At 53.5% G+C, this 27450-nt stretch overlaps 3 protein-coding genes across 6 annotated transcripts in view; 1 reads left to right on the top strand and 2 right to left on the bottom strand.

Moving 5' to 3' along the window:
- Positions 1-27450, top strand: part of LOC127673034 (2'-5'-oligoadenylate synthase-like protein 1) — a 449062-nt gene that overhangs the window by 189060 nt on the left and 232552 nt on the right. The window contains exon 7 of one of the 4 annotated variants that reach the window (XR_007975064.1): positions 15276-15419. The exons of the other annotated variants lie outside the window; for them this stretch is intronic. The gene's annotated coding sequence lies outside the window, so the exon portion shown is untranslated. Of the gene's footprint in view, positions 1-15275; positions 15420-27450 lie in introns of those variants that run through there. 4 annotated transcript variants of the gene reach the window in all.
- Acads (acyl-CoA dehydrogenase short chain) lies at positions 638-8761 on the bottom strand. Its single transcript, XM_052168593.1, has 10 exons — positions 8649-8761; positions 7177-7340; positions 3185-3334; positions 2880-2991; positions 2349-2500; positions 2019-2189; positions 1802-1939; positions 1532-1627; positions 1387-1443; positions 638-1300 (listed from the first exon to the last, which is right to left on the bottom strand). The coding sequence occupies exons 1-10, from the start codon at positions 8692-8694 to the stop codon at positions 1148-1150; spliced, it is 1239 nt and encodes a 412-aa protein (XP_052024553.1). The 5' UTR covers positions 8695-8761; the 3' UTR covers positions 638-1147.
- On the bottom strand, positions 10849-23972 carry Unc119b (unc-119 lipid binding chaperone B). The gene is made up of 5 exons (XM_052168592.1): positions 23687-23972; positions 19689-19802; positions 16233-16344; positions 15944-16116; positions 10849-14021 (listed from the first exon to the last, which is right to left on the bottom strand). Exons 1-5 carry the CDS (start codon positions 23928-23930, stop codon positions 13909-13911), a joined length of 756 nt encoding a protein of 251 aa, XP_052024552.1. The 5' UTR covers positions 23931-23972; the 3' UTR covers positions 10849-13908.

Raw genomic sequence — 27450 nt, 5'->3', positions numbered from 1 at the left:
CTTGGCGGGAGCCAGTGCTACAAAGCTAGAGGGGCCAGGGAACCCTCTGGACACCTGTACCCATAGTTCCTGGTTCACAATGTTCCCACCTGACGGTGTGACTCAGTGGTGGCGGGACCCGCTCTGCTCCCTGTATCTCTGGCTTGCACTTGAGCCCACAGAAGAGTCAGATCGGGGAACCTAGACACAGTGGACGAGAAAACCCTCCAGCACTCACCTGGAACATGCTCGGCCCTCAGCATGGCAAGGAAGCTTCCTCAGCCACGGGTGTGCCTGCCACACCTACACCCCGGAGCAGTGAGCGGCACGACCAGAATCTATTAGACTCCCAGGATGAAGCTCACACAATGTCCCTGTCACTTAGGGTCTAGGAAAGACACAGCAATCCACACCTGACAGCTCCTGTGCCCCTCCCCTGCCCACCTGCTCACTGGGAGACTGGGACACGCCCTCCAGCCCGTCTGAGGATCCCAGACATCCCTGCTGGCTGCTCCTGCACTCACCCAGGTGACAGACACAGCCTTCCCAAGCAAGGATACCACCCTCGCACAAGGATACACCACACACACACACACACACACACACACACACACACTGTTGGGTGTGGGCTTTGGCCTGAGGAAAGACACAGGACACGGGCGGGGCACAGGTGAGCTTTATTCTCTCAGGCCGTCCTGGAGCTGCCCAGCGGAACCCCACCTGCGCTCAGCTGACCTCTAGCGAGTGTCCTATGACCCAGCCCCCAGCCTTCCCACGACAACCCTGGGGACTCACACTCTGAAGCTCCGAGCCATCTGGGCCACCCCTCCCCCTCCTGGCCCCTGTCCTGTCCCTTGTGTTCTTGCCTCGGAGGGCAGGGGTCATCCGGCTCTCCATGGCCCTGCCTGCAGCGGGCGGCGGCTCAAATGAAGGCACTGTGGGTGGGGGAGCGGAGGGGGTGAAGGGGTGGCCGAGCTCAGAACTGAGCTGACAACCGGTTTCTTCTGGGTCGCAGGCCACAGGCGCTGGCCTCCCTCTCCCTGAGACAGACTTCCCCCAGGCCGACTGGGAGCTGGTGAGGGCAGGACAGGCAGACCGGAGGCCCCTTCCTGCTCTGACCGGGAGGTGCCCTCTGCTCGGTCCGCGGGCAGGCGGGTCCCACAAGGACTCAGCTCCGGTAGCTGCGGAGCAGGTGCCCAGCGATCACCAGCCTCTGGATTTCGCTGGTGCCTTCGTAGATCTCGGTGATGCGGGCATCCCGGTAGTACCGCTCGGCTGGCATCTCTGTCACGTAGCCCATGCCGCCCAGGATCTGGATGGCCTAAGAGGGGAAGCAGGCGCTGGAGGGAGCCGGGGCCCACGCTGGGGACGGGGACGTCGGGGAGCGTCACAGGGCTGGGCGCTCACCTGGTGGCTGATGGCGGTTGCGGCCTCCGACGCTGCCAGCTTGGCCATGGCGGACTCCTACCCCCCAAGAATGGCCAAGTCAACGCCTTCGCTCGCTCTCAGCGGGACCCCCTGGCTCCGGGGAGCCCGTCCCACCCACGGGCACCTTGGTGAAGGGCTTCTTATTGTCCTTCAGCATGGCGGCGCGCCAGGTCAGCAGGCGGGCACTCTCCAGGGCCAGGGCCATGTCTGCCAGCTTGAACTGCAACAAACCCAGCCCCACCCGTCAACCGATGGGGATGGGGTAGGAGTGGCGGGGGTGGCAGAGGTAGGGGGAGGCTGGGAGGGGTGAGACGAGCGACTGAGGAGCGAGCTTCCCTTCCCTTCCCGAGCCCGGTGCCCAGCTCCCGGGACGCCCGCCCCCACCAAGCCCTACCTGGATGTTCTGGAGCTTGGTGAGGGGCGCCCCGAAGGCATTGCGGTTCTCGGCGTATTTCACAGCACAATCCAGGGAGGCCTGGGCAATGCCCAGGGCCTGGGAGGCGATGCCGATGCGGCCCATGTCCAGGGTTTGCTGTGGGGACCGCCCAGTCAGTAGCTGCAGGCCGGGCCCAGGGCCCGGCCCCGGGGTGCTGCCCTGTAGCCAGGCTCACCATGGCTATTTTGAAGCCCATCCCAGGCTCCCCGAGCAGGTTCTCCTTGGGGATGCGACAGTCCTCAAAGATGAGGTTGGCTGTGGATGAGGCCCGGATGCCCAGCTTGTCTTCCTTCTTGCCCAGCGTAAGCCCGGGAGTTGGCATGGGAACCAGGAAGGCACTGATACCCTGGAAGGTCCCAAAAGCTAGCGTGAGTCTGCAGAGCCGCTGCTGGAGCCGCCGGCTGCACAAGCCCGTCCCCTCCAGGCCCTGTACCCTCTGCTGCCCCACCCGGGGTCTGCTGGCCCTCCCGGGGTCTGCTGCCCCACCCGGGCTCTGCTGCCCCACCTTGTTCTGCCGGGACCTGTCCGTGCTGGCAAACACCACGGTGGCAGAAGCCTCCCAGGAGTTGGTGATCCAGGCTTTGGTGCCGTTGAGGACCCACGAGTCACCCTCTTCCCGGGCAGTGGTGGAAGCGGCTCCAGCGTCACTGCCGTTACCTGCCAGGAACAGAGGGGCCCCATCCCTCAAGGCACAGGGCATCGTGCTTGAAGCCCTGGCTGCCAAGCACAAAGTCCCTGCGACTTGGGCTCTAAAGCTGGGACCTTGGACCAAACCTTCAACGCCTGGTCCACTGGACACGGGGATCATAACAGGCGTGAGAACCTTACACACACACACACACACACACACACACACCCTCCTGGTACATCTAGGCAGCTGCACCCATCCTAGCCAGTCAACCGGGGGCCTGCTCCAATGGTTCAAGACTCTAGAACAATAGCCCCCAGGCCTACCTCTCCCTCTGGGAGCACGTGGCTTCTGCCGGTCACCCTGATTCTGAGGTAAGGTGACAGAGGACCCTGCACGGTGCAGTACCTGGCTCACTGAGGGCAAAACAGCCGATTTTGTCACCACTGGTGAACGGGGTGATCCACTGTTGCTTCTGCTGTGAGGTTCCAAACTTCAGGATGGGTCCCAAGTAGAGAGACTGACGGGACAGCGGAGAGGTGAGGCCACCCCAGATCTTTCCTCTCTCCAGAGGCCCTCCCTGGGGACTAAGGACTCAGGAGACAAGCCCAGAAGGCAGGGCTGGCCGGGCTTGACTGCAGAGATGCATGGCCAAGGTCCACACATAGGCACGCAGCTCCCCCAACTGTGTCCCACCACCCCGAAAGACTCACGTTGTTGACGCTCATAATAACTCCAGTGGAGGCGCAGGCGCGGCTGATCTCCTCCAGGGCGATGGAGTAGGCCAGGTAATCCAGGCCCGCCCCGCTCAGCTCCTCCGGCACATCCATAGCCAGCAGCCCCAGGTCCCCCATCTTCTTCACCTGGTCCCAGGAGGAGAGGTCACACCAGGGACAGCTGCTTCCCCTGCTCTCCCCAGCTCTCCAGCCGAGGCAGGCCCTGCGCGCTCAGGCCTCGGACCCTGAGCAGCCACACTGCCCGCACTCTCCCAGCCGAGACGTGTGCGTGCAGCGCCACCCACTCCAGCCACGCAGCGCCCACTCTTGACAAGGCTTGCACCTCAGCCCACAGCTGCAGAAGGCAGAGGGTGCCCGATGGGGAACTTGGAGGTAAGAAGCAGAAAGCTTTCTGCCACACTGGCTTTTCTTCAGTCCCTATGTGCATGTGTACATGAGCACGCACGCGCGCGCACGCGCACACACATACACACACACACACACACACACACACGCATGCATGCACGTACGCACGCACGCACACACACGCGCACACACACACAAGCACGCACGCACGCGCGCACACGCACGCACACCTCAGGACCTACCAGTGTGCGTGTCTCGCTGTTTACTCTGTCGGAAGTAACCTCCGTGGGCGGTTTCTACCCTCCTTCTGACCTCCTTTTGTCTGCTGAACCCTGCCGCACATCCCTGTCTATTAATATCCTCGTTACTATTGTCTTTTTCCCTGACCAAGAGGATAGGCACCTTGTGGAGTTTTGGTTTTCCCCCTACTGTTGTAGACCCAGGGCCAGGGAGCAAAAGAACACGTGACAAGAGCCTGGCATTTCTCTGTGAGAACAGACTACGCTTAAGGCGTGACTACGGTTAAGGCGTGGGTGGGTGGGGCTAAACTGAACAAAGAGAATCTTAACCCACTTCTTCCATCACTCAGCTCGGCCCCTGAGGATACAGTAGATCCCTGCACCTCTTAATTAGCCTGATGTCCGGAGACGGGTGGCCCACAGCAGGGCCCACCGGACTTCAGGAGAATGACCCAAGCCAGCGCCCATCGAGATCCGAGGCAAGAGGCAAGGGACAGTAGAGCGGTCACTACCATTAGATCTTTTTTTTTTTTTTTTGGATTTGTTTGTTTCGAGACAGGGTTTCTCTGTGTAACCCTGGCTGTCCTGGAACTCACTCTATAGACCAGGCTGGCCTCGAACTCAGAAATCTGCCTGCCTCTGCCTCCCAGAGTGCTGGGATTACAGTCGTGCGCCACCACCACCCGGCCCATTAGACCTTTTATTCAAGGCTGGAGAGATGGCCCAGTGGTTAAGAGCACTGACTGCTCTTCCAAAGGTCCTGAGTTCAAATCCCAGCAACCACATGGTGGCTCACGACCATCTGTAATGAGATCTGAAGCCCTCTTCTGGTGTGTCTGAAGACAGCTACAGTATACTCACATATAATAAATCTTTTTTAAAAAAAAGAGCACCAGCTGCTCCCTCAGGGGACCCAGGTTCCCTTCCCAGACCCCACATAGCAGCTCAAAACCATCTGTCCCCCGAGTCCCTGGGAAATTCAGTGCCCTCTTCTGTCCCCCGAGGCCCTGGGAGATTCAATGTCCCTCTTCTGGCTCCTTGCACACCAGACACACACATGGTGTCCAGACATGTACACCCACACAACACCCGTACACACACAAATATATTTTTTAAGTTTATAAAAAACTATTTTAAAACATTGTTTCCCTTCACTGAGAAGGCGCTTCGAGTGCCAGGTCCCTGTAAGGCCCAGGACTGTAAACCTAGCTCTGCTGGCCACCCTAAAGAAGATTGCCATTTCAAGGTTAAAGGCTCGGAGCTGGCTGTAAACGCTGGTACTGTAAACTCATTTCTTTCTTCCCTTTGTTAGTTTAGGTGTAAAAAGACTGAAGTCCAGTTTGGTTGTGAAACAGCCAAAAGGCAGGCATTGGCGCCGGCCTTCTCCCCGAGTCTGGCCCACGTTCTCGCAGTGGCCGCCCCTCGGCCCTTCTGTCGACCTGCTGTTATGATCTTATGAGAATAAAACACTCCTCAGCGGGGAACCAGCCGAGGCGGCTCAAAAGTCTGTTCCTGAGAATTCTGTCTCACAGAATGTCACCTCTGGCCTTGGTTTCTCAGCAGAAACTTGAGATTATGATGAACTCCAAAGTGCTACCTCGAAGAGAACATGGGTTACGTTCAAGTAAACCCCCTGGGGTACACAGACATCAGCTGCAAGGGTTGTTATTACGATGATGATGATAATGACTTTGCTTTTTTTTTTCTGGTTTTTCTTTTTTTTAAGATTTATTTATTATATGTAAATACACTGTTGCTGTCTTCAGACACCACAGAAGAGGGCGACAGATCCCATTACAGATGGTTGTGAGTAACCATGTAATTCCTGGGATTTGAACTCAGGACCTTCGGAAAAGCAGTCAGTGCTCTTAACTGCTGAGCCATCTCTCCAGCTCTTTTTTGGTTTTTCGAGACAGGGTTCCTCTGTGTAGCCCTGGCTGTCCTGGAACTCACTCTGTAGACCAGGCTGGCCGCGAACTCAGAGATCTGCCTGCCTCTGCCTCCCAAGTGCTGGGATTAAAGGTGTGCGCCACCACTGCCCCCGGCTATGCCTTTGCTTTTATTGATTTGGGGATTTCACAGGGTTTTTGACTGATTGCGTTTTGCCTCACGATTAGCTCAGGCTGACTTGGAACTTGGATCTTCCTGCCGCAGCCTCAGCAATACATCATGCTTAACCATCTAAATTCCTGTTGCCTTTTGTTTGTTTTCCAGACAGGGTGTAGCCCTGGCTGGCCCAGAACTCATTATGTAGACCAGGCTGGCCCCAAGGGCGTGCGCCACCACACCCAGCTCTTTGCTCTAGGTTCTCATTCCTTCTGTGAACCTCTTTCCCCACTTTCACTGTTAAAAAGGAAAGCTTATCCGAACGCTCCTTGCATGTCTGTGGGTGAGCGAGGTCCCCCATCTTGTCAGACACGTCCCCAGGATGGGATCGCTGGTCACAGGACTGAGTATGACCGTGCCACACACAAGTGGAGATGGAAAGACGAAGTCCGTGAGGGTCTTGGCAAGTAGGCCCCTAGGTCCACACACTACAAAACCCAGGAAGCTGCAGGTCTTCATTCTCTGGCTGCTCTTCCAGAGGTCCTGAGTTCAAATCCCTCTTCTCACCTGCACGTACCTGACACACACTCTCACACACATACACATAAATAAAACCAATCAAAAGAAACCAATTACAGGAGCTGGCCCAGTGGGCAGCGCGCCTGCCAAGCCGGATGACCCAAGGCTGACCCCTACAATCCATGTCAAGCTTGTGACATGGTGAAAGAAGAGAACCCACTCCTACCGTTGTCCCCTGACATCCCCACCCAGGCCATGGCAGACAACATGCACACACATGTCACACACACACACCCATGATGATGATACTGTTTACAAAAATATGACCTCTGTATTCAGAGGTCCGTCGTGACAAGGGTGGCGGGACGTGCCTTTATCAACACACAAGAGACAACGCAGGGAGAGTTCTGTGCGTCTGAGGCCAGTCTCATCTATACAGCAAAAGTTCCAGGCCAGTCAGTCAGGGCTGCATACTGGCAGCCTGTCTCAAGAAAACAAAACAGGGGCTGGAGAGATGGCGCAGAGGGTAAGAGCACTTGGTGCTTTGGCAGAGGACCAGGGTTCAATTCCCAGCACCCATAACTGCTTGTAACTGCAGTTTCAGGACATATCATGTTATCTTCTGGCCCTGACAGGCCAGACATGCACTTAATACCCAGACAGACAAACAGGCATATATAGACACACTAAATTAATAAATACATCTTTTTTAAAAAGTCCACAAATCTTGCCTAGGGGCCAGTTCAGAGCGTGCTCTGAGCCTCCCACCCGAGGTCGTGGAGCCTGGGGCTGCCTGCCACCACTGGCTGCCGCTCTCACCTGAGCTGTGGGGAAGAGATGCTCTTTGTCCAGCTGTGCTGCAATGGGGGCCAGCTCCTTCTCGGCAAAGTCACGGCATGTCTGGCGCAACATCTGGTGTGTCTCGGGCAGTTCCACAGACTGGTAAACGGTATGTAGCCTTCGCCAGTCCCGAACACGGAGAGCTATCAGAGAATGGAGTTAGGGGAGGACACTGAGAAAGATCTTGAAACTTGTTTCTCTTCATGTGTCTGTGGATCTGTTTGTTATACACATGCATGCAGGTACCCACTGAGGCCAGAAGAGGGCGTCAGATCCCCTGGACCTGGAGTCACAGGGGATTATGAGCTGCCCTACACGGTGCAGGGATCTGATCTCAGTTCTTCTCTCAGAAGAGCAAACGCTGAGGTGGCCTGGAGTTGGGGCTAGCCTACACAGTAGGTCAAGATTTCATTCATCCCCGGGGTAGGGAGACAAGAGCACTTGTGCTCTTTTAGAGGAACGGGGCAGTTCTCACCCCCAGAGACTGGCTTATGATTTTCCGTAACTCAAGTTCCAGGGGATCAAACACACTCTTCCGGCCTCTGTGGGACATGGCACACTTATGCAAGCACCCACACAGGCAAAACACTTACACACATAAAACAAAAATAAACTTTTAAAGAAAAAAAATAGAGTACTTCTCCCCACCCCCAACCTGGGTCTCAAAGGAAAAAAAAAAAACTTTATTGATACAATGTCAACAGCTGTTACAGAAAAGCCCAGGCTAACTGAATGCTTAACTGCTCTGGGTTAAACACTTCAATCCTCCATATAATCCCATTTACAACATCTCGGAAATGGGTTTTAAGTTTCACTGGGTCTGGAGTGCTAAAAAATGTGGACAAGAAGAGAACTCAGCTCCCTAGAAGGATTAAAGAAGTGCTAATGGCTGATTTAACACGGGTCTGTTTATGTGGATTTGGTTTAGCCAAAGGAAGCGGTGGCCACAGTGTCAGGGCTGCCACAGATGAGACAAAACACTATTAAAAATAACTAAATGCTAACGTTATGGAAACACATGTTAGATGCCAACCACGATGCATCCTGTGATTTAATACAGCGCTGGGGTTGGAAACAGTTTGCTCTTGGACCACTTGATGCGGAGAGGTTGAGAGACATGTCCAAGGTCATAGGTCGGAGTTCAATACCAGGGCCCCCGCCACGGAGGACCAACTCACCCAGAACCTCAGCTGGAGTTGAAATGAGGGTAGGGGTGTGGATAGGGCCGCGGAAAGGGGAGCTGGCGATGAGGGACCCACAGGAATCGGGCCGAGCAGGAGCCCGGATCCCTGCAGAGCCTGGGCCTTGCTCTGTCCAGAGACTACAGAACTAGGACAAAGGCCGCGCGCAGCCGCGGGGCTGCTGCCCGCTCGTCCGCCCGGGGCCACAGCAGGACGGGCCCCAAGATCTCCGCCCTGTGACCGGCCCCGGGGCTCCGCGGACGCACTCACCTCTGCCGAGAGGGCCACGGGCCCGGGCGAGCAACACGGCGGCCATGGGCACGGACCTCCGGGACCTCCTGCAGCAGCTCTGGAGTTCCGGACAGCACCGGCAGGGCCTGGGCCACGCCCACTTGGCCGCAGGGGCGGGGCCTATGGAGAGCTCGGGCCACGCCCACCGCGCGGGAGAGGCGGGGCCGGCACAGGGCGCAAGCTAGGGTCCCGGCTTCACGCATTTGCAGGAAGTTAATTCGCGCCAGTCCTGAGACTGCAAAGTTTGTCAGCTCCTTCTCATCTCTAGTAAGGCTGCTGACAACGCAGAAGCATAAAAGTAAAAGTAAATCCAAACAAAACAAAACAAAAAAACACCAAACCCCTTGCCAGGCAGTGGTGGCACACGCCTTTAATCCCAGTCCTTGGGAGGCAGAGGCAGGCCAACCTGGTTTACAGAGTGAGTTCCACGACAGCCAGGGCTACACAGAGAAACCCTGTCTCGAAAAACCAAAATAATAATAACAATAATAATAATAAATATATACATAAATCTAAACAAGTAATCTTCCTCGGTTTAAAACCCTCGGTCCGCTGGGTGATGGCGGTACTCGCCTTTAATCCCAGCACTTGGGAGGCAGAGGCGGGTGGATTTCTGAGTTCGAGGCCAGAGTGAGTTCCAGGACAGCCAGAAAAACAGAGAAACCCTGTCTCGAAAAAAACCAAACAAACCAAAAACAAAACCGAAAAACTCGGTCCACGAACGCATCACACACACACACACACACACACACACACACACACACACACAATTCTAGCGACTTTTCTGAGCCCGAGGTAGGAGGATTGCAGGTTCAAAGTCTCCCTGCATTATAGAGTGAATTCAAGGCCAGTTTGGGCAACTTTGCTGTATCTTCAAAATAAAGGTTTAAAGAGGACATGAGGAACATAGCTCGCACTGGGTTCAGTTTTAGGGAGAGAAGAAATGAGCTAGTATTACCCCTGCCCACCCACTTCTGCATCCCCGGCTCCCTGACCATCGATGCTTGGCCACACAGAGCAGGCAGCTTTTGCCCCCTTGCCAGGTTGTCCTACCGCTTTCCTAGCCCACGGTTGCACATCCGGCCTTTGATTTACACTTCACCCTGGGATTTTTTTCACTATTCATCTCTCCCACTAGTCTGTGGATTCGAAAAGGGCTGGGGTGGGGGTGGGGCTCAGTATTTAGGAAAGATTCCCTAGCCCTAAGAAGTGAATGTGAAACAGCTACTGTGTTCTGCACCTCCTGGTTGGGAACAGAGCTCTGTTGGGAGTAGGGCTACTGCCCATTAATGCCAAGGGTTGAGTCCTAGCACCCTCAGAGCCACTTCGTGCGGTCCTGGAGACTGTCCGTTGTGATTTAGTTCACAGGGTCTGCCCTTCACACCCTCCTGCTCTACACACATTCCACAGACCTGCGGCACTATCTAGAAAACAATAAACTCAACTGCGGCACTATCTAGAAAACAATAAACTCAGGCAAAGCTGTGATAGTTTAGATTGAAAATGTTCCCAAAACCCTCCTTCCTCCCCCACCCCCAGAATCTGGAACTGCCTTTAAAGAAAAGTTTTCAAATAATGTGTTAGGGGCTGGAGAGATGGCTCAGCAGTTAAGAGCACTGACTGCTCTTCCAGAAGGTCCTGAGTTCAATTCTCGGCAGCCACACAGTGGCTCATGACCATCTGTAATGAGATCTGATACCCTCTTCTGGTGTGTCTGAAGACAGCTACAGTGTTCTTGTATATAATCTTTGGGCCGGAGCAAACAGAGGTCCTGAGTTTTCCCAGCAACCACATGACGGCTCACAACCATCTGTACAGCTACAGGGCACTCACACACATAAAAGAGTCAGTGAGCTCCTGGTTCAGTAAGAAACACCTGAGCCGGGCGTGGCGGTGCACACCTATAATCCCGACACTTGGGAGGCAGAGGCAGGCGGATTTCTGAGTTTGAGGCCAGCCTGGTCTACAGAGTGAGTTCCAGGACAGCCAGGGCTACACAGAGAAACCCTGTCTCAAAAAAAAACCAAAAACCAAAAACTGGTGACTCTCAGTTCTATCCCCAGTTATAAATCAGTGACAACCAAGTCAACAGAAATGTGACAACCAAGCAAAGGGACTGGGACCGCCCACCACCCCCAAGCCCACAAAGGCCCAATCAGGAGGCAAGACGGAGTGAACATATTGTGAAAAATCTTTATTACTGTCTCTTGTGGTAAAATAGTATCATATACAAATAGAATCATCTGATTTGTTTTGGAATGAGGACTTTAATGACAGATGTTTGTTATTTCTGTGAAAAATAGATTTACACACTTTCTGTTGTAACGGACTTTTACAACTTGAGTGACATTACCACAAGCTCCTTTATGAAAGAGAGAGCCTGCCTCTTCCAGACTGCCTGTGGCTATGATGCTCTGGACACGGATGTGGGTGTTTTCAGAACCCGAGTCTATGTTCCATCGCAGACACGGCAAGGTGCTGTCCTAGGACTGAAAACGAGCTGCCCAGAGCCTGGGGAACCTCCAGAAGGGTTGTGTGAGACAGCGAGTGCTGAGCTAATCTGAGACACCAGTGATGGCAGCCGAGTGCTGGCCTATAGTGCTTTACTCCGATATTTATGTTTAGAGGGCGGCCTGGCCCCAAGGCACGGGGCAAGGATGGAGACCTAGCTGAGCCCTGCCTCGCTGGAGCGGGGCTGCCATCTTCTCAGACTGCTGCCCTGGGCATGCGCACACCCGCCCCAGCACCTGCACCAGGCCGCCACGGGAGCTGCTGGGTTCCTGGACAGCTTGACTTCTGACTCGGCTTCTGCTTGTTTAGTAATTTACAAAATATGACTTCCAGTTTACTCAAGTCAGGCACAAAAGCTAGAATTTCAAACTCTCTAGCAAAGAGCAAGATGCTCCCCTAAGCAGCCAGACACGGAGCACCGGCCCTTCAGAAGCTAAAGAAGACTGCAGACTGCTCCACCCTACCTGTATGAGCACCCAGCCGGCCTCAGTGTGCTCTGAAAACAGGCTGATGGGAAGGGGACGCAGCCCTTCTCAAGCCAGTACTGTGTGCAGCCCCTACGTCTGGGCCCTCCAAGCGAAGCCAGCATGGCAAGCAGGAAACAACGTGCCAGAAAACAGGAGCAGCCGGGCAGCGCTCTACCGAGCAAAGGCCGCACAGCTCCAGGAAGCACGTCCTAGGCGGCAGTTACTTATGTTCTGGGTACCAAATACCTCCCGACTCTGTAACAGACGCTGAACCTTGCAGAGGGGCCACATGACAAGAGGCAGAAGGACGCTCATGTCTGCGTGCAGGTGAGGGAGCAAGGCCTGGCCACTCCCAGCAGCACATGGGGCAGAGCCTCGCGTAAGGCACCTAGATGTGGAGTGGACTCCAGTTCTGAGAGCCACTGGAATGGTCAGGAGGGGCCCACCATAGGACCCCTGGGCCCCGTCTCAGTGGGTTAATCCAGTGCAGCATGAAGGCTAATGTAGGCTTCCTCACTCCCAAAGCACCAGCCGGGAGCAGGGTGGCGTAGAGCGCAGGCCAGATCAAGAGCACAGGTCCAGATCGGGAGCACGGGTCCAGATCGGGAGCACGGGTCCAGATCGGGAGCACGGGTCCAGATGGGGAGCACGGGTCCAGATCGGGAGCACAGGTCCAGATCCAAGACCATTGATGCTCGAAGCTGGCAGAGCAGCACTGGCCAAAGCGCATCCTTTCTCCCAAGTACTTTGGGGGCCCCAGTCTCGTCACAGGTGACATCACAGGTAACGTGTGCCTCAGAGACACTTTATGCACACCCGCCCTTCCTGCACCTCATTCAATGCCAAATGGACCCCAGCCAGAGTCCTAGAGCCAACACAGGGACAGCCTAGGGAGCTGAAGAGGAAGGAGTCAGTCAGTGGGGGTCTGAGGACACCGGAGGCCATCTAAGGACAGCTCGGACACGCAGCCTCAGCCTCGGCCACCCTTCTTTCCCAAACACTCAAGCATGCAGCAGTCTGAGGCAGGACCAGAATATGGACTCCTCAGGGCCATGAGGTCGACAGTTCTAGGAATGGCTTCAGCAGAAAGCAGATAGGAAAGCATTCCTCACCATGAGACTGCTCTAGAGCCCTCCCCCACCCAGGGCCTCTCCTCCAAGCGCACTGCATACAGTCAGCTCCCTAAAGCCCCACCGTGCCTCCCCGCCATGAGCCACATTAGCTTGGGGGTCGACCAGTCCTATCGGCGATCTATCAGCATGCTGGGCGCTAAACACTGACAGTGTGAAGATTCCCCCAAAGAAGTCTGAGAATAAGGAGCACACAGCACAGCCAGGGAGCACTGGACTGGAGAGACATCATGTTCTGTGAACAGAACTGCCAAGGGCCAGGGCAGGACATGTTAGAAAGTCATGCCAGGGCAGCAGAGGAAGCCCATGGCCTCTAGAACAAGAACAGAAGGCGCTGCCAGGCCTGGCTGTGGTCTCCCCCAGGCTGAGGCTGTGGTCTCCCCCAGGCTGAGGCTGTGGTCTCCCCAAGGCTGAGGCTGTGGTATCCCCAAGGCTGAGGCTGTGGTCTCCCCCAGGCTGAGGCTGTGGTCTCCCCCAGGGTAAGGCTGTGGTCTCCCCCAGGCTGAGGCTGTGGTCTCCCCCAGGCTGAGGCTGTGGTCTCCCCCAGGCTGAGGCTGTGGTCTCCTCAAAAGCAGGTAAGAAGCCTCCTCTAAAACTTGTCTGTGACTCTGGCACCACCTCCCAACCCAGTGCCTTAGCCCGTGCTCTGCCCTGCCCAGTCTCTCAAGTTTCTTCCGGTCGGCCTAACTGCATAGGCAAGGACAGACCGTGCCAATGGCACGGATAAGGGAGTGAGAGGCTCTCAGCCGCCCACCCAGGAGCCTGCAGAGGGCTGGTAACCTGCAGGCCAACCCAGCCCAAGCCTCCTGCCTGACACAGCTACGCCTGGACGGTCAGGCTTGTCGGGGTAAGCAGTGCACAGCTAAGACTACACAGAAATAAGCTTTTATCTGGGTCCCGGAACCTTACCCTAACCTTTTACTTCACTATAATACCTCTGTGAACTAGGGGGCAGGGAACAAACACTGGGAAGAGAAACTGCTGGCTGGCACCTCCTTGGAGCACAAAACACCGCCGCCCCGGCTGCAGCTTCCTGGACCAGGTTCAAGATGGGTGTTGACCGACCGCAGCTGCACTTCCACTGTGCGCCTGGTGGTGGCGGCAGAGGACCTCTCTGTGCGCTCAGCCGCGTCACTGGCCTCCGTTATAGGCGTAGTCGGCCTTGTTGTGCATTATCAGCTTGTTGTCCACAAAGTAGAAGCTGTCGGAGCGCGTCTCATAGGGGTTCTCAATCATCAGCCGGACTGCAAGGGAACAGCACACTCAGTGAGTCGCTCACAGCGAGGCACAGGGAACGCAGCATCCCTCCAAACATGGACCAGAGCTTTGCAAAGTTTGACTCTGCTCTGCCCGAACGACCAGGGCAGAACAAAACCCTCGGGAGACTGGAGGGCTCCAGATGGACTGTGACGTCCAGGTGTACACGAGGTTGCAATCAACTCCTCAGTCATCCTAGCCTGAGCTGTCTTGTCTGTATCCTAGGAAACAAGCTTCCCCTCAGTCATGCCCACTTCTTTCCTCCATGCTTCTGGCCCGGCAGCCCAGCGAGGGAGGCCAGCTGCTGGCCTGCTGCCACCTCTGGGCATTGCAGTAGAAACCCAGAGCAGCACGCCCCTCTGTCCCCGCTTCTTTGGATTGTCTTGTTTGCAGACTCACTGTACCCTCGGGCTGGCTTTGAACCCAGAGATTTGCCTGCCTCTGCTTCCCAAGGGCCGGGGTACCACCATAAATAACTCACTTGGTTTTTAATTCTTTATTTTTCTTTTTTATTTTTTGTTTGGGTTTTTCTTGACAGGGTTTCTCTGTGTAGCCCTGGCTGTCCTGGAACTTACTCTGTAGACCAAGCTGGCCTCGAACTCAGAAATCCACCTGCCTCTGCCTCCCAGAGTGCTGGGATTACAGGCGTGCGCCACCACCACCACCAGCTTGTTTTTTAATTCTTAAAAAATTCCTTATTTTCTATGTACAGGGTTTTTTGCCTGCCTGTAGACATCTGTGCACCACATGTGTGCTACACTCTCAGAAGCCAGAAGAGGGCTCAGGCGCCTGCAAGTGCAGTCAAAGCCCTGTGAGCAGACAGGCGCTGGAGAAGAGGCACGCTCTTACTCACGCCACCACCCTCCTGCTGTTTATGCGTCCCCCTTCACCCCAACCCTCACCCCCCTACCCCCGCAAGCCAACAGGGGAGGATGAGGACCCACTCCGAGGAACAGGGGGGCCCACTCTCTACAGAGGGCTCTGCTGTTCACCTGCGAGCTCCAGACGGAGAGGCCCGTTGCCTAGGGCCTTCTGTCTGTCTGTCTAAACTCTCGCCTTCACCTCTTTCCACACTGGAAGAAGGTAAATTCAATTAGAGCGACCTCCTCTTGGTTCAGATTTAAGAGCCATCTCCCAGCCCCAGGGAGAGGATCCCAGGTGTTAGAGCGTCAGGAATATTAAGTCCTAGCTGGGCGTGGTGGCGCACGCTTTTAATCCCAGCACTTGGGAGGCAGAGGCAGGTGGATTTCTGAGTTCGAGGCCAGCCTGGCCTACAGAGTGAGTTCCAGGACAGCCAGGGCTACACAGAGAAACCCTGTCTCGAAAAACAAAAAACAAAAAACCAAAAAAAAACCCAAAAAACCAAAAAAAAAAAAAAAAAGGAATATTAAGTCCTCTGAGCTCTTGCAGGCTACAGCAGTTCGGTTTACACTCAGGCTCAACTCCACACCCTTTGGACGGTTTGGTTTCACCAGCTGATCTAATCTTGCAAGTATCTGCAAATCCAGGTCAGCTCAAGCCAGAATGAGGTGTTGTCAGGAAGCCCTGCCCGGCTCACAGGCTTCCCACCTGGGTTCTGCTGTCATGAGTATGCAATCGTCAGGGCCTGACACTTAGAGAACACACGTCACAACGCATCTGCTCGGAGGCAAGCAGGACGCAGTGCGCTATGAGTGATGGAGAGAGAGGCCTTCGTGACTCAGCCTGGGGTGCCTGTTTCACTAACTCCTCCTCAGTCTGCAGAGGCCAGACAGGCTGAGGTCACATGATCTGATGCTTAGCAAGCCACACTTCCCTCTTGTGCGGAATGAGGCCACTGGACCAGGTGGGCGGTCAGAGTCTAGCTCAGCAGGAGGGAGGGAGAGAGAGAGAGGGAGGGAGGGAGGGAGGGAGGGAGGAGGGCACATACTGACGTCCTCGGAGAGCTGTGGGAACTCGTAGATGTGCTCACACGTGTTTCTGCTGCTAGGGATGCAGAAGCCGAAATCGAAGTCAAAGGTCTTCAGCAGTCGCTCCCGGAAGTAGTGCCGCTCGATCATCCGGAAACCCGTTACAGGCCTGTCGCCCACAGTGAACTCTACCCTGTAAGAGAATCTCTATGAGATTCTCTTCACCTCCTCCACTGCCAGCCTCAGCCCCACAGAGCACATTCTTCCTAAGAGTAAGCGGAATGTTCTTAGAAAACTAACAGCACTCACGTGGCGCCAACGGTCCGGAGGCGGAGAAAGGCTGGTGTGAACTGATATCGAACGAAACGCCCCACACTGATATCCACGTCAGCGCTCTCCTCCTCGGCGTCCTGGTCTTGGTCTGAAAGGGCACAGAGCCGAGGCGTGAGCACACCGCAGACTGACAGATCACACTGGGTACAACCCTACCCTACGGCCAGCCCGCCTTCCAGAGCACAGGCTGCGTGCGCAACAGGCCGTACCAGGCTTCAAGCAGCCCGGCAGGGAGAGCTGCTTGTTCAGATTTCAGATGACTCCCCAGATGAGGACGCTAAATGCTAAGTCATACCCAAGCCCGAAGTTCCCAAACAGTTAACAAACTGAGCAAAGTTCTGGACGCAGGTCCAGGTGACCAAAGTCTGTTCTTAAAACACCACATGATTTGCCTTACACAATCTGGGGAATGGGCATGCCCTGGGGTGAAATACCGTGAAGCAGCTGGATACACGCTCTGACTCGACTCCGCCCATCTAGACTAGGCCGCACTGAGCAGGGCAGAGCCCTCGCCTCTAAGCAGGATGCTAAGGTCACAGAGGCCCCAACGTGAAAGCTGCTTCCCGGGAGCACTGTCTGAGCTCAGCTAAGACACTGACTGACTGACTGCAGACGCAAGGCACGGATGTCCACTGCAGGCCATTCCAGGCCCAATCCTCTGACTACCTGGAAAAATGGGCAAGGAACCAGTGTGTGGACTGGCATGTGGTCAGTGCTGGTCCCTGGTCTAGCCTACTGCTCATTCCACATAAAAGATCTATAATGGTCATAATATGAACATGGAGGGGAATTTTCTCCTAGCTTGAGCATCACGCACCTCCGCCTGACATGGCCCAGGGGTACTGGGACACCACCCTGGTTTGGGGGCATCTACTTACAGGGTAAGGGCCTAGATCATTAATGTGATTCAAGCCCACCAGAGCAAGCCTTGCAGGAGTCACTGAGGGCACGCGGAGTCAGACAGGAGCCTTAAAGGCACAGCTGGGAAGGATGGAGACCACACACCGACCAGCCGCACCTGCAGCAGGTTTTTCTGAGGCTTCAGGGCCTTGGATGAGCAGGACGGGAGGATGATGGTGGACACACACGGCTGGAGGAGCTAGGCCAGCGGCCAAGCTGGGCTAGCCTTTTCCTAGCAGGGCTGCCTGTGTGTTTCAGTGTTTTCAACCACGTACAGGCTCTGCTCTTGAGTGAGCCGCAGCTCCGGACTGTCCTTTATTTCTGAGATGTTAATACGCACCTTCTCAAAGAACTGCAGGCTCAGCACATCAAATGAGAAGAACTTTGCAAAATAAGCTTCATTAGGAGCTGGAGAGATGGCTCAGTGGTTAAGAGCACTGGCTGTTCTTCCAGTGGACCTGGGTTTGATTCCCAGCAACCACATGGTGGCTCACAACTGTCTGTAACTTCCAGTTCAGGAGATTCAACACAGTCACTCAGACACACGTGTAGAGAAAACACCAATTCACATCAAATAAAAATAAATATATATATTTTTAATTTGAATGTGTCCGACAAAGGTTCTTTCTTTTTAAGATTTATTTATTTGTTTGTTTGTTTGTTTATTTTGGTTTTTTTGGATTTGGTTTTTTTGAGACAAGGTTTCTCTGTGTAGCCCTGGCTGTCCTGGAACTCACTTTGTAGACCAAGCTGGCCTCGAACTCAGAAATCCGCCTGCCTCTGCCTCTCAGAGTGCTGGGACTACAGGCCTGCGCCACCACCACCCCAGCGATTTATTTATTTATTTTATATATGTACACTGTTGCTGCCTTCAGACACAGCAGAAGAGGGCATCAGATCCCATTACAGATGGTTGTGAGCCACCATGTGGTTGCTGGGAACTGAACCTTTGGAAGAGCAGTCAGTGCTCTTAACCACTGAGCCATTTCTCCAGCCCAAATAAATTATTTGAAAAAAAGGTTTCATTAGAAATCACAGTAGGGAGGCCCACACAATGGCTAAGTCGGTAAAGGTCCTTGGAGACCTGAGCTCCATCCCCATGGCCCACATGGTGGGAGGAGAGCCGACACCCACGAGCTATCCCCACCTCGTTTCTGCACTAGCACACATGCACACATGCACGCACCACATACTCACACAATAAGCACAAAAATTAAAACCAGCACAGCAGCTCTGTGCAGGAAGTGCTCAAGGTCACCTCCATCTAAATCTGCAGCTAGGCCTAGCTACGCAGGATTGTCTCAGAACGAGAAAATAAAGCAGAAAAAGGGAAGTAAAAGAATCAGCTCTCCTTGCACCTCAGAGGGGGGCGGTCACTGAGTCCTTGCTCATGTTTTGTCACACATAGTCACAGAAGAGTCACATGGGTCTGTTATACACTTAAGAATACTCTTTTACTTAGAAAGAAAAAAGACAGACAGGCAGGCAGGCAGACAGATAGACAGACAGACAGACATGCAGGCAGACCACAGGACTGGAGAGCTGGCTCACCAGTTAGAACACTTACTGTTCTTACACAGGACTCAAGTTCAGTTCCCAGCACCCTTGTCAGGCGACTGAGGGGACCCTCCACCTTCCTCTGGCCTCTAGAGGCAACTGGACTCATGTGTACCCCCTGGGTGGACACACTGGGACACACACTGTTTTTTTTTTTTTAATCTTTGGAAACAAACAAAACAAAAACGACAAAGAAAAACCATTAAAGCAGGGCTCAGAAAAAAACGGAAAGCAGAGCTTACAGACAAGCGAGGGCTGGGGAGGCTGCCTCAGCGCTGCCGGGGCTCAGGGCACGGCTTCCCTCTGGACGGTGCAGCTGCCACAGGGGTCAGTGGCCATGCAGACAAGGTGCAGCACTGAACAAGCACAGGGTCTTAGGGGAGGGTCACGTGGGAATTCTGGGTCTCAGCTCCCTCTCAGAAAACAGTCGCCAAGCTACTCGCAGGGACAAGATTACGTAAGGTAACTCACTAAAGAACCTGGACAGTGGCAGAACACGAGAATGTCAACTTTCTATGCCAGCTGTGGAGACTCGGCCTGAACTCTAGCACAGGGTGAAAGTGCATGGCAGGAGCTCAGGGGCACCCTCAGCTACATAGCAGGTTCTGGGCCAACATGGGCTACATAAGAACCTGTCCTAAAAAAACAAAACCCAGCCAGTGAGATAACTCAGTGCACAGAGGTGCCTGCTACACACTCCTTGGATGACCCCACACACACAGATGTGCAAACAGAGAACTGACCCCAAAGAATACCGGCACACACACACACACACACACACACACACACACACACGCACGCACACACACACACACACTCACAGGCCTTTTAACAAAGCTCTAAGCTAATAGGAAGCGATAAAAGAATCAGTCAGGAAAGTAGAACACAGTGGCATTCCAGAAACAGATATGCTGGCCCACAAACCCCGCCAAAGACCTTCCCTTCCTGGGCCACGAGCACGATGCCCAGCCCTACCTGAGGTGCAAGGCTTGGCAATCTCAAAGAGCACCGTCCCCGTCTCCAGATCTCGAATTTTGAAGCGGGTAAAGTCAATACTGTAGACATTGTCTTCAGGTTTACATAAGTAATCTGAAAAGGAGAGAGACCAAGGTTATCAAGAGATCTTCCAGAGTCACCCTCTCTCTCATTCCCTGGGTTTAAAGCCAATGTGGTGTTCTTCTCCTATGCAATTTACTGAAAATGTTCCCCGGACATCCTCTTGTTTTTAGGTTTCCTGACTTCCTATGTATGGGTGATTTGCCTGCATGTAAGCACCACATTCATGCAGTGTCGGACGAGGTGAGAGGGGCGTCGACCCTCTGTGTCAGTTACTGTTGACTGTGAGGTGCCATTTGGGTGCTGGAACTAAACCCAAGTCCCCTGAGAGAGCAGCCAATGCTCTCAGCCAATGAGCCACCGCTCAAGCCCAAATGTTCTCTTTAAAATTTGTGTAACATAATTTGTATTTTATGTACACCTTAGTCACTGTTCCATTGCTGTAAGAGACACCATGACCAAGGCTTCTCTTAGGAAAGCATTAACTGGGGACGGGTTACAGTTCAGAGGACTAGCCGGCCATCATGGCGGGGAGAGTGTGGCAGCACACGGAGCTAGAGTGGTGGTCCTTCCCTTCCTAAGGCTGTGACCTTTAACACAGTCCTCATGGCCTGGTGAGCTGAATGAAAACATTGGTTTTGCTTCTCCATAACTGTATCTCTGCCACTGTTGTGAATCATAATGTAAATATCTATGTTCGTGATGGTCTTAGGTGATCGTGTGAAAGCGTTGTTAGACACCCCCCCCCAAGGGGTCTTGACCCACAGGGTCAGAACCACTGCATTGGAGCACTAGCTGAACTACATGCTGACCTGTAGGCAGCTGCTAGGGAAAGGCTTCTGTGAGCTACTGGAAATCTCCAAGCCCAGTGACACATCCCGCCAAGGCCACACCACCCAGTGCTTTCAAACAGTTCCGCCTCTGGTGACTAAACTTTCAACTACATGAGCCTATGGGGGGATTCTCATTCAAAGCACCACGATGAGGAGGATGCCATCCCCTAAGACCCAGCCATGAGCCATGTGATGCTGGGAATCGAACCCAGCTCCTCTGGGAGAGCAGTCGTGCTCTTAACCATTAAGCCATCTCCCCAGCCCCCAAACACCCTCTTGTATTATAAAATTAGGAAATTCAAGACAGAAAAGGGATAAGGACAGAGAGGGGGGCAGAGGTACATTACAAATGTATCAAACTATCAAAGGATAATTGTTGTTGCTGTTGTTGTTGCTGCTGAAGACACAGCTTCTCTGTGTAGTCCTGACTGTCAGACTAGGCTGGCCTCGAACTCGCAGAGCTCTGCCTGCCTCTGCCTCCCGAGTGTTAGGATTAAAGGTGTGCACACTCACTGCCTAGCATTGTTTGATTTTTTTTTTTTTTGTTTCTTTTCTTAAACTTGTTTATTTTTACTTCATGTGCAATGGTGTTCTGCCTACATGTGTGTCTGTCTGAGGGTGTTGTATAGCGGGGAACTGGAGTTCAGACAGTCCGGAGCTGCTGGAGCTGCTGGTACAGGTTCTGGGAACTGAACCCGGGTCCTCTGGAAGAGCAGCCAGTGCCCTTAACCACTGAGCCATGTCTCCAGTCTGAAATTCTAAAAAATATTTAATGCATACTAAGAAATAATATAGGGGTTGTTTGCCAACTGTATCACAAAACAGATCAAACCTTTCTGGAAAAGGCCAGGTTACAAGTGACTCAGACTGAAGCCTACAGCGTGTGACGGAAGCACTCCACGCTCACCGTACCCTAAGGTCTATGCACAGGAAATAAGCAAATGAGGTCTTCGCAACGGAACTGTTGGTGTTCGTAGAAGCCAAGTTGGATAATCACAGTGACAAGAGTTTAACACCAACTTCAACCACTTCAAAGGTTAAACCCATTTTTAGTTTGTCAGCTGCACAAGAGCATGCAGACATTAGCAAGGCCAGTGAGAATATTAGGCCAAAGCAGTGCTTACAACAACCCAAGTCCAAATGACAAAGACGCCGCTGCCTCGTCCGCTGGCCCCCAGAGCTCTCTTCCGGCTCCGCTGCACCACCTTAGCAGGCCCGCCTGTGTCAGCTGTTTCCTATTCTACAAGCAAGTTGGTCCTGTGAGATGGCAAACTGGATGGCTACTGTAAGTCCAAAGGTGTGTGGCAGAGGTTCTGTCCGTGGGAAGTGCTCAGTAAACAACTTATAGAACAGAACGGTAGCGTTCTAACTCCATCCCACAGTTACCTGGCAACAGCCAGGGGCCCTGACCAGTGGGCTGCTTGCCCCCTCTCACTCTCCTGCTCTCCCTCCCGCCTCTCCACGTGCCCATGGCCATGGCCGGCCTCTCCTTCTCTCCTTCTCTCCTTCTCTCTGCCATTCTCTGCCTCTACTACCCCCGCAACTCCCCTCCCCATGCCCTGAATAAAGTCTCTTCTGTACTATAACGCCTGTGGCTGGTCCCTCAGGGAAGGGATGCCTTGGCATGGGCCTGCCGAGGCACCCTTCCCCCACACCTCACCACACCCCCATAGAAAGTATTCTTTACCTCTTTATTTTTTTTATAAACACATTACAGAAGAACTTAAGACTGACAAAATCCAAAGGCCACTAAGCTCTGGCTGTGGCTGTCTCTAAGGACTTGCAGAGATGGGAAAGGGACATCACTCTGAGTGTCCAGGGGAGACCTGAGGACCCCTGGCATGTCTGCTGTCAGGCCAGGCATCTGACAGTCCTAACACACCAGGGAGGCTCACAGGATGTGGTCAGGTGCTAACCATTTCTGTACTTTCAAATCCCCAATGAAAACCGAGAACTGAAGCAGCTTTTCACTGTGCTGGGACCGCAGAGAGTGACTATCTAAAGTTGTTTTTGGGCAGGGGAAGGAGCGTCCCACCCCAAACAGTGTTGGGAAACTGGGTCACCAAACATCCAAAATCAAACTGAAACTATTTTAGGAGATGGAGGTTTCCTCTTGCACAGGCTGAATCAGTTAATAGCCACTTTCCCTCAAACTCCATTTCCGTGAACAACCTGAACTTGATCTCACAGCCCCGGGGCCAAGTGAAGCAGTCCAGCAGTCCAGCGGCCACTCCTGCATCCTTCAGGGAAGCAGGGCTAGAAGTCTCCAGGGCAGGGAGGTGAGGAGGGCAAGCCACGGCTAACCAGGTGACTGTAAACTCCTGGGGGAGGGGTGCGGGTGGGGGGAGGGTGTCAGGTCAGGGCTGGCCTGGGCAGCTTCCAAAAGGCAGAGATCATCAGGGAAAAGACACATATCTCTTCCCACCATTCCTTACAACGCCAAAAAAGGCAGGAAGGTGACTTCTCGTGTAAAAATCATACTTCTGAAACCCCGACCTGTAAACTCACTAGAAAAAAGAATTTCAAGAACAAGATCCCCGTGCCAGTTCATACAAACGCTCAAACTTTAAAAACTTTTTTCTTTTTGTGGTACTGTTTAAGTCTTGCAAGAAATGCAACAGCCACGTGTTGGATGGAGTCATAAGCTACCTGTGCACAAAGGGGTCCCGGACCCCAGAGGGGACCAAAGCAAGGTCGAGTGGGGGAGGGGCCGTCAGGAGCCTGAGCCGAGGGAAAGGCGGAGTCGGCAGGTAGGGGCTAAGGCCCAGGGGGTTGCGGGAAGCTGGGGGGTCCATCAGCAGGATGGGTAGTAACCTGGCTAAGGGCTGGGGTCCCTGGGAGGGGGGTCCCAGGCGGGCAGGGTCGGGCCAGGCCCAGAGGCGGTCGGACTCTGGAAGCCTCGCCCGCCGGGTCTGGGAACCGGGCGTCAGAAGCACGGCCTGGGCAGACCCAGGCGCCACCACACGGCCCAGCCCCGGTGCCCAGGGCTCCCAGCCCCGGTGCCCAGGGCTCCCAGCCCCAGTGCCCAGGGCTCCCAGCCCCGGTGCCCAGGGCTCGGGAGCGCGCAGCCCGCCCGCTACTCACTCTCGGTGACCCGGTTGAGGCGTAGGACGTGCTCAGGGCGGATCGTGTCCAGGGCCAGCAGCTCCTGCTCCGTGACCGCGGCCCCGGTGCCGTCGTCGGTCGTGTTGGGGGGCCCCTGCCGCCGCGCCTTGAGCCGGTTCAGGACGCCGCCGCCCGCCTTCTTCTTCTCCTCCTTGCCAGCCACCAGCCCGCCGGGCCCAGCCTGCGCACCCGCAGTCGCAGCCTTCGGGTTCGACCCGCTCATCGCTCCACCGCCAAGATGGCCGCCACCTCAGGCCGCCGTAACTATGGAGAGCGGGGGCGGGGCCCGGGCGCCTAGGGGCGGGGCCTGAGCTCCTCGAGGCGGGGCCGGGCGCCTTGGGGAGGGACTTGTGGGGAGAGGCACCTCCCAGGTCAACTTTGAGCCTATTAGGTGAGTTAGGGCTGGGCTGAGATCTGAGGATCTTCACACTCCAGTCTGTCTTAATATTTAAAATACATCCTTAAAAAGTAAAATAAAAATAAAGTGAGCGGGCGGTGGTGGCGCACGCCTTTAATCCCAGCACTTGGGAGGCAGAGACAGACAGATTTCTGAGTTCGAGGCCAGCCTGTTCTACAGAGTGAATTCCAGGACATCCAGGGCTACACAGAGAAACCCTGTCTCAAAAAACCAAACAACCAAACAAAAAAGTTAGGAAGCTGGAGTATGACTTCCAGTTTGTCTTTCCTCACTACTATCTAAGGTTTATGAAAGGTTCTCTTTGGAAGAAAAATGTATGACATATTCTAGCAGTTTGAGGAAAGGGAAATCGAGAATTTCTGCAGTGAAGAGTAGCTGGCCTCTGCGTGACCCTCAACACTGCTCTGAGCCTCTTCAGTCACTGTAAGAGACACGACTGTGGCTGTTTACCAAGGCAGCCCCATAGCAGCCTCAAATCAGACCAGACAGGTTGAACCTAGAGCTGGCACAGCCAAAGCAAGCTTGACATTGCAGAGTTTCTCTGCGGACGGAGAGGGCAGTTCTGCTACTTCCCTAATGATGCTTAATTCAAGTTAGCAAGCTGAGGCTGGATGGTAGACACACCTTGTGGTCTGGGACCAAAAACTAATAATTTACCCAGTATCTAAGTTACTTTACTCCTAGACTGAAGACTTTTTTCTTTTTGTTCTTTCTTTCTTTTTTTTTTTTTTTCCAGTTTTTTGAAACAGGGTTTCTCTGTGTAGCCCTGGCTGTCCTGGAACTCACTCTGTAGACCAGGCTGGCCTCGAACTCAGAAATCTGCCTGCCTCTGCCTCCCAGAATGCTAGGATTATGAGTACATTCTAACTGTCTTCAGACAAACCAGAAGAGGGCATCTGATTCCATCATAGATGGTTGTGAGCCACCACAATGTAGTTGCTGGGATTTGAACTCAGGACCTCTGGAAGAGCAGTCGGTGCTCTTAACCACTGAGCCATCTCTCCAGCCCAGGACTTTTTTTTTTTTTTTTTTTTTTTTTTTTAGCATCAATTCATTATTTGAACATCCTACCAGCTCCTCAAAAAGAGATTTCTGGTATATTCCAAAGATACATGGTACATAGTTGGTGAAAATGGTCTTCATAGTTTTGTGTAGGGGTAGCATGAGATGTTCTAATAATTCCTGAGAGCATTGTGTGGGGCTTGGAGTGATAGCGTCATATATGTGAACAATAAGGCTCATACATCTGGCTTGCTTCCCAGTTGACAGAACTGTTTGGAAAGGACTTGGAGGTGTGGCCTCAGAGGGGGTGTGTCACTGGGTGTGGGTTTTATGTGTGGGGCTTGGAGTGATAGCGTCATATATGTGAACAATAAGGCTCATACATCTGGCTTGCTTCCCAGTTGACAGAACTGTTTGGAAAGGACTTGGAGGTGTGGCCTCAGAGGGGGTGTGTCACTGGGTGTGGGTTTTAAGGTTGTAAAAGCCCACACCAGGTCCTGTTGTCCCTCTCTGTATCTGGTTGTGTGTCGATGTGAGCTCTTAGCTACTGCTCCAGTGCCAATTGCCTGCCTGCTGCCTGCTGCCTGCTGCCTGCCTGCCTGCCTGCCTGCCTGCTGCCTGCCTGCTGTCTGGCTGCTACCACGTTCCCTGTCATGATGGTCATCAACTCCAACCCTCTAAAACGGCAAGCCCCATTTTAAGCCCTGCTTCTGTAAGTTACTTTGGTTGTGGGGTCTTGAAACTGCAATAGAACTATAAGTTCTCTTGACCAAGAAGCAAGTTGGGGAGGAAAGGGTTTAGTCAGCTTACACTTCCACATTGCTGGTCATCACAAAAGGAAGTCAGGACTGGAACTCAAGCAGGTCAGGAAGCAGGAGCTGATGCAGAGGCCATGGAGGGATGTTCCTTACTGGCTTGCTTCCCCTGGCTTGCTCAGCTTGCTTTCTTATAGAATTCAAGACTTCCAGCCCAGGGATGGCCCCGCCCACCAGGGGCCCTCCCCCCTTGATCACTAATTGAGAAAATGCCCCACAGCTGGATCTCATGGAGGTGCTTCCCCACCTGAAGCTCCTTTCTCTGTGATAACTCCAGCCTGTGTCAAGTTGACACAGACAACCAAGCAGTACAGGTGTGCACTCTAGCAATGTGTACTAGCAAAGAATGGGCTCTCGAGGTCCACTGTTCAATGGGGGGTTGGTAAACACACCACAATTTGATTATAGCCACTGTGTAGCCTTCAAATAGAAGGCCTGTCTGCACCCATCTATCTCTACGTACAGACATGTTTACAGGATAAAAAAAACAACCCCAAGATGCAGAATGATGTGCGTAGAATATTTACTTTCTACTTTTTTTGGGGGGGGGGGTTATTTTTGTTTTTTGGTTTTTCAAGACAGGGTTTCTCTGTGTAGCCCTGGCTGCCCTGGAACTCATTCTGTAGACCAGGCTGGCCTCAAACTCAGAAATCCATCTGCCTCTGCCTCCCAAGTGCTGGGATTAAAGGCGTGCACCACCACTGCCTGGCTTCTTTTAAGTTTTTAAAATTGATTCATGTATGTGGATGTTTGCCTACATGTATGTCTGGTCCCACAGAGGCCAGAAGGAGGAACTAGATCCTGTGGAATTGGAGTTATATATGGCTGTGAGTTGCCAGGAACCAGGCTTGTGCCTTCCAGAAGAGCAGCAGGTACTTTTAGCCTCTGAACCATCTCTTGGCCAAGCTTACTTTTTAATGGAGTCTTAGGGTTCCCACTGCTGTGAAGGGACATGACCAAGGAAACTCTTTTTTTTTGTTTGTTTGTGTTTTTTGTTGTTGTTGTTGTTTGGATTTGGTTTGGTTTTTTCCGAGACAGGGTTTCTCTGTGTGGTCCTGGCTGTCCTGGAACTCACTCTGTAGACCAGGCTGGCCTCGAACTCAGAAATCCACCTGCCTCTGCCTCCCAGAGTGCTGGGATTACAGGCGTGCGCCACCACCGCCCTGCTGACCAAGGCAACTCTTATAGTTTTCATTGGGGCTGGCTTACAGGGTTAGAGCTTCCAATCATTATGAGTTCTGCATCTTGATCCACAGGAAGCAGAAAGGAAACTGTTCCACCCTGGGTGGAGCCTGAGCCTAGTGCCTCAAAGCCCACCCCCACAGTGACACACCTCCTCCAACAAGGCCACGCCTCCTAATAGAGCCACATCCCATGAGCCAAGCATATACATTACATTAGGTAAGAAAAAATATATTTCCCTATACTTAGGAGGCTGAGGAAGGATTGCTGAGAATTTGAGACTAGTTATGGATATACGGTGAGTTCCAGGCTATACTGGACTACAA

Source organism: Apodemus sylvaticus, chromosome 22 (genome assembly GCF_947179515.1).
Source record: "Apodemus sylvaticus chromosome 22, mApoSyl1.1, whole genome shotgun sequence".
NCBI lineage: Eukaryota > Metazoa > Chordata > Mammalia > Rodentia > Muridae > Apodemus > Apodemus sylvaticus.
Note: the sequence above shows the minus strand (reverse complement) of the source record. Positions and strands in the feature narration are given on the sequence as shown.

Bases quoted from the DNA above. Each gene is read 5' to 3' on its own strand.
- Acads (XM_052168593.1), bottom strand. From the start codon at position 8,694: ATGGCCGCCGTGTTGCTCGCCCGGGCCCGTGGCCCTCTCGGCAGAG. The intron at 7,341-8,648 runs GTGAGTGCGTCC...ATTCTCTGATAG, and splicing joins CCGTGGCCCTCTCGGCAGAG to CTCTCCGTGTTCGGGACTGG. The intron at 1,940-2,018 runs GTGAGCCTGGCT...CGGTCCCCACAG, and splicing joins TGGGCTTCAAAATAGCCATG to CAAACCCTGGACATGGGCCG.
- Unc119b (XM_052168592.1), bottom strand. From the start codon at position 23,930: ATGAGCGGGTCGAACCCGAAGGCTGCGACTGCGGGTGCGCAGGCTGGG. The intron at 16,345-19,688 runs GTAGGGCTGGGC...GTGCCCTTTCAG, and splicing joins TGCCAAGCCTTGCACCTCAG to ACCAAGACCAGGACGCCGAG. The intron at 16,117-16,232 runs GTGAGTGCTGTT...ATTCTCTTACAG, and splicing joins CTCCGGACCGTTGGCGCCAC to GGTAGAGTTCACTGTGGGCG.